The sequence below is a fragment of the Poecilia formosa genome, unplaced genomic scaffold, assembly GCF_000485575.1.
Source record: "Poecilia formosa unplaced genomic scaffold, Poecilia_formosa-5.1.2 Scaffold317, whole genome shotgun sequence".
Taxonomy (NCBI): Eukaryota; Metazoa; Chordata; class Actinopteri; order Cyprinodontiformes; family Poeciliidae; genus Poecilia; species Poecilia formosa.
The window spans coordinates 32,017-38,143 of NW_006800256.1; the positions used below are offsets into that span (position 1 = coordinate 32,017).

General features: G+C 41.3%; 1 protein-coding gene across 1 annotated transcript in view; it reads left to right on the forward strand.

Annotated features, from left to right (window-relative positions):
- robo1 (roundabout, axon guidance receptor, homolog 1 (Drosophila)) overlaps positions 1 to 6,127 on the forward strand; it is a gene marked incomplete at its 5' end in the record, with an annotated part of 71,275 nt that overhangs the window by 25,848 nt on the left and 39,300 nt on the right. Inside the window, 4 exons of the mRNA XM_007573055.2 lie at positions 73 to 239; positions 859 to 980; positions 3,463 to 3,688; positions 4,397 to 4,518. Coding sequence (XP_007573117.2) covers positions 73 to 239; positions 859 to 980; positions 3,463 to 3,688; positions 4,397 to 4,518 — 637 coding nt within the window. The remainder of the gene's footprint in view (positions 1 to 72; positions 240 to 858; positions 981 to 3,462; positions 3,689 to 4,396; positions 4,519 to 6,127) is intronic.

Below are 6,127 nucleotides of genomic sequence, written 5' to 3' on the forward strand. Positions count from 1 at the left end.
CACGCAAACCGATTCTGTGGGACTTTTATTGAATCTTGTTTGATTGAAATGACGTCCCTTGTGTGTTGACAGCCATGCATCCGGCAGCAGCTGGCAGACGTTGGCAGAGCATGTGAAAACAGAGTCGTTTGTGCTGAAGGGCCTGAAGCCCAGCGCAGTCTACCTCTTCCTAGTGCGAGCGGCCAATGCCTACGGACTCAGTGATCCCAGTTCCATCTCAGACGCAGTGAAAACACAAGGTGAGAACCTCCTTCTTCCTACACAGAATCACAATTGGGTCTTTTTGGCAAAGTTTGTGTACACAAACAAGGAATTTGACTTTGATTTTATGCCATCACACCGTTTAGATATTGAGAATAATAATATAAATCAGGGTTTCCACCAGAACACTTGCTAAGCCCTAGGGGCACAAGGGCAGTCATCCAGTGGCCCACCATGTTCTTGAGTTAAAAAAAACATTTAGGCTCTGTGTCCCCATGGCATCTTCGGAGACCAGAAACAATCATTTTTGAAACCAGGTTCCAGAGTGCATAGATTTCAGAACGCCAGTCTCATGTTTCCGTGTGGCCATTGCAGCAGCTATTTTTAAACAATGACCTCAAAGCTCCATTTCTCTCACAAATCCTAAACATGGCGCCATTTTGTATTTTTGTGTCATTCTCTTGCAGTGTTGCAGTGCCACCGATTGGTCCAGCATAACCCACTACATTACTTTTTGTGGTGCTGCTGCGACCTATCTTGTGGATGCAGAATTTTTCATTATTATACCATGCCTGACTGGTTGTGCTTCACTCTTTGTCTGTAAATCTGACCATAATTTTCAGCTAATTTGACTTCCATTGTGCTTTTCCCACACAGACATCCCTCCCACCAGTCAAGGCGTGGACCATCGACAGATCCAAAGAGAACTTGCAGATGTGGTCATCCACCTTCACAACCCCACCATCCTCTCGTCGTCGTCCGTCAGGGTGCAGTGGACAGTGAGTGGCGTCTTTCCACAGTAAAACTTTCACTAGCAGCTGTTTTTTTCCTCAAACATTTGCTACCAGAATGGATTTGACATCTGGTCTCCTACGGCTTCCAGGTGATCCTGACATACTCACTTTGTCAAGCATCTTAGCTGACCTAATCTTACAAGTTCAGCTAAGAGCTTTTGTAGAAGACGAACTGCAGAAAGCATTTTGCAAAAGATCCCTGTGTTCATCTGGCGTCTGCCTGAAGAAGAATCTGCAGCATTTTTTTCCCCTCACTCCAGCTACACTAAACCTCCGAGCTCAGTTGTCTTGTAGCACAGAGCAGCAGTGGTGTAGCGTGCCAGTCTGTGCCCGGTCAGATTGGAAACATTTGACTGTTAAAACAATACGACTAAGAGGGAAGAGATGGCAGGCCCATGCCTTTAGGTGGAAATGGCTCCCAGATGTGGAACCGGATAGGCAGTGAACTACAGCTGGGAGCTTTTGGTGGCGTTTCTGCACCGCTACAAAACTGAATATGAGGTACTAATGGGTTTCTGTTACCGATCACATGCACAATATCACGAAACCTCCCCAGAGTAGACATTAATCTGCTGGATGAGTCGCTTAATGGTCAAAACGCTCCTCTCTTTTGACAAAAAAAAGGCCACCCCCGCTTCCCTCTGTTCCCAGGTGTTATGAAGTGCCACTGTGAGTGATGAACACAGCTGAGGAAAACGTGAAAATGACTCTGACATGTCAAGACTGATTTAAAACATCACTACCTCTGGTTACTTTGTCTCTCTGGAATGTTCCAGAGAAACGCGTGTCACGAGGAGGCCTGACGTTGTCGTTAAGTGACACGATTTCCCTTTGCTTTGCGGTGATACGTTTATTCCTGTTGGGCAATTTCTTGGTTTTTACATTTTCCTTTGCTGCAGTTTTCCGGCTAATGGAGACCACCTGAGCTAGCTGCATATTTTTTTTCATACAGGAGGGATAAAGACATCAGTAAAATCTTTACAAGCTTCCCTTCCAAAAAGACTCCAGTTAGTGGTTTGTTTTCATAAATTCTGCTGTGAAAATTTATTACATATTGATTACAGTAACAAAACAATCTGGCCTAATTTAGCTTTTATGCTTTTTTATGTTGCGGCGGATGCAGCTGAATATTTTGCAGCGTCAACACCTCGTGTTCCCTGGACGGATTCTCCCCCAGTGTTTGACTTCAGCAGGCATTAGAGAGCAGGACAGGATGAGACACGCTGCTTTGAGAGCCTGGGCTCTATTTAACCAGCTCCAGACTTGAAGGAACCTTTGGCCAATGACCTCATTGTGCGGTTTGCACAAATCACTGCTGCTCCAAATGGCGCATAGACACAGTCAAAAAAGAGGAATCTGGATAAACAGATGGGTGATGTGAGGAACTAGTATCCCAGTTCATCCTCTGCCTGGTCTATAGTTGCACAGATTGATATTTATTCTACGACGCCATTTTTTAAATTCTGGCATAGTTCTAACGCTAAACTTTCCCACAATTTGCAGCAGTTTTATGCAACAGACGAACAAAAGTTATGCGTTTATGTTAAGTGGAACAGAAGGTTTTGAGTTTGATTTATTTTTTTATTTTGCAAATGGAAATGTGTAACGATTGGGCGTTCATATGGATTCAGCAGGAGTCAATAGTCATTGACTCACATGGGTTATAAAACTTAATGCTGTTGGAATCAAAGCTGCAGGTGGAAACGACCCAAAAAATAGAATAATTCAATAAATGAGCCACAAACATGGCTCATTTATGGCACACCACAGTGTGTATTGACTGAGTTATTCTAACTTTCACATACAGAGAGATGACACCTAGGTCAAAACAACAGTAACTACTCTAAACCACCGGCAGTAACAAATAACAGATGAAAAATAAACAAATTTACTGTAAGATTTCTGTATGACTTCTTTTCCAAAACTCAATAATAAGCTCGGTCAGCTGAAGGATTGTGTGATTAATTTATTTTATTCAGCGTAGAATTTAACAGGGCTCTTCATAATGTTAATATTAGGGATACACCAGCATGAAAATTTGGGGCTACCGTATATAAATATCTGATATTAATGTTACTGTTATGCCTGATAACTGATACCGATCCTGCACTACATAACTATCACTGTCTGTCACATGACCAACCCCAAGAAACAAAACGGCAACTAGGTGAAATAAATATAGTTGGACTGGTTCGATTTGACAGATACCGATATGTTAAAAAAGGACTAATATCGGTCAACACAGACCGATATTAGTCATAATGAATGCCTGATTCCAAAGGCATTTGATTATGCTAAATTTCAAATTTATGCAGGTCAAAACATTTCAGGTTTTTATTCAAGAGAAATATAGAAACCATGTATCATTTTTCCCTCCACTTCACTATAATACACTGCTTTGTGCTGGTCTACAATTTGACAAAAATCAACCTGTGCAAACAGCTCCATCTTGGTTTCCTTCTCTCAGGTGGAGCAACAGTCCCAGTACGTCCAGGGCTACAAGGTGATGTACAGGCCAGAGGGCCAGCAGAGGAGCGAATGGGCCGTGTTCGAGGTCCGGACCCCCGGAGAGGACAGCGTCATCGTGACACAGCTGCGGAAGGGCATCACGTACGAATTCAAAGTCCGCCCCTTCTTCAACGAGTTCCAGGGAACAGACAGCGACGTTAAAGCTGGCAAGACCCTGGACGAAGGTGGGGGGGGGGATATCTTCATGCCAATGTTTTTGTGTTTTTTTTTTTTCCCTCTATATCTACATCGTTTCATACGAACAGCTTGCATGTTTGAAAGCATATCGCATCTGTTCAGCCAGGCAGTGAGTGGTGGCAGCTCCCCCCCCATAGCCCCACAAAACCCCCTTCATGCATGCATGTGTTGTACTAATTTTTCATTGGGTGTGGTTGAAGCAGTCCCTTGAGGTTTTGGTTAAAACCCAACTGCAAATTTTCATACGTCGCTAACATTTCAAGAGAAGCGGGAGTGCGGAAGTGTTTTGTAGAATGCGTGTGTGTGTTGCATGAGTGGGCGTGTTTTGATCTTTTTCTGCTTTTTCAGTCTTTGTTCTGGCTTTTGTTGATAATTGTGTTTGGAGCTGTAAGCCTCATTTCTTTTTCTCCACACAAGCAGGAAAAAAACTCGGTTCTGTATTTTAAGTTTAATATTTTGTTTGACCACAAATTTTATTCATACACCACAATTTAGTCCATCATCATTATCATCATCACCCCCTGTTTGTTTGGAGTAAAAATTTCTGGGCACACGTTTTTAGATAAAGCATTGTAATTTTTCTGATTAGTCATTTCAGAAGTAAATCCTGAAAACTGAACAGCATGTGTGAGTAAGTGCATTCAAAAGAACTATGTACACATGTTATTTTTTCTTCTTTTGTGTTTCTCCAAAAGCTCCCAGCGCGCCCCCTCGTAAGGTAACAGTGACGGAGAGCGGGAGCAACGGGACTGCTGTTGTCGTCTCCTGGCAACCCCCTCCAGAAGAGGAGCAGAACGGGGTGGTGCAGGAATACAAGGTAACACACACACGCATGCACGCACACAAACACACACACGCGCACACACACGCACACACACACGCAGACATTCACTCAAATAAATGCAGCAAGCATTTCTCAGGTCTGAGCAAATTGGACTTGTTCTGCTGAAACATAATAGAGATGCAGACATGGCTGCAGACTGAGCAGACAAAAAAGAAAGGTAATGTAATTCCTTCTGGAGGTATACCTTTGTGCTCCCATCAGGGCCTCTTCTCTGTGTGCTGAAAGAGTAGAAAAAGGTATGAAATTCAACTTTGGGGAGTGGATGGCAATGCTTTGGAAACAGTGCCATCTGGTGGAGGTTGGAGAATCTTACAGTTTGTTGCGTTTCAAGTGGTGGAATTTAGGAAAAATCTGTCATTTCCATCACAATAATAATGTTTTTCTGTTCACATTGAGCTCTCCTTCAGGAGAAAAGTTTTATCTGTTTTTTATTTATTTTTGTGGGGGTAGAAGGGGTGCAGGGATGGGGGTAAGCTATTATTTTTCAAAATTAAAAGCAAATCTTTTAGGAATAAAATAGTAAAACTAAACTCAATAACTCTGAACAACATTTAATTGTTCAAAAAATGTAACCCAATCAATAAGTGAAGTTAAAATATGCACATAAATAAGTAAAAAATGCACATTTGTCTAAAATAAACAACGCTATATATTAGTTATTAATCTAGCTTTGTTTTGTTCTGCTTCCAGACACAGCAGTGAAGGCCAACTCGTCTTTTTTTAGCCACTTACTACAATTTAAATCCCAATGTCTGCACTTTTCTCTTCTTCTGTTCCTGGTTGCTTTATGTAGGTCAGGGATGTCAAACACATTTCTATTTGGAGCAACAAGGAAATTCAGAGTTATTTTATACAATAAAAGCATAATACAGTAAACCAGTTATGAAGCAGCAACAAACATTATAATTTGTCAAATGTCATCAACTTAATATACATCAGCTATCCAACTGTACAGCTTGGATTTTATCCTTGATTTAACAGAACTCAGTGTTTCAGTTGTTTTGCAGTTTTATGGAAGTTTGTTCCAGATTTGTGGTGCATAGAAGTTGAATGCTGCTTGGTTCTGGTTCTGTGGATGTAGAGCAGATCCAGAACCAACAGACCTGAGTGGTCTGGAAGGTTGATACAATTTATAATAATATCAGTATTGGGATATTGCACCGCTTCTTTCAGAGAGTTTAACATAACTATAAAAGTATAAAAAAAGAAAAACAAAGTGAATACAAAACAAAACACACGCAGTTGGTAAACATTTAAGAACATGGCCACTAAATTTTAGCACTCTGATATGAACATGTAGGATATTTAATATTTTTGAAGTTATAACATTTAACATCTGTTTAACAACTCTAGGAACTTGTATGTTATGCAGTGGAACTCCCTTTTTTATTGGAAAACCCTTTTGGGTCCCCAGGCACACTTGGGAATAAAACGTTCAGTTTAATTTTCCAGGTAATTTTTTTTTTATTATCAACTTTGGAGTAATTTCATGCTTTTTAAATCCAGCTCCATACCCCTCACTCTCCTCACACACACACACAACCCCCCCCCCCATTGACGCCTTATTGTTAAGGTCGATTCA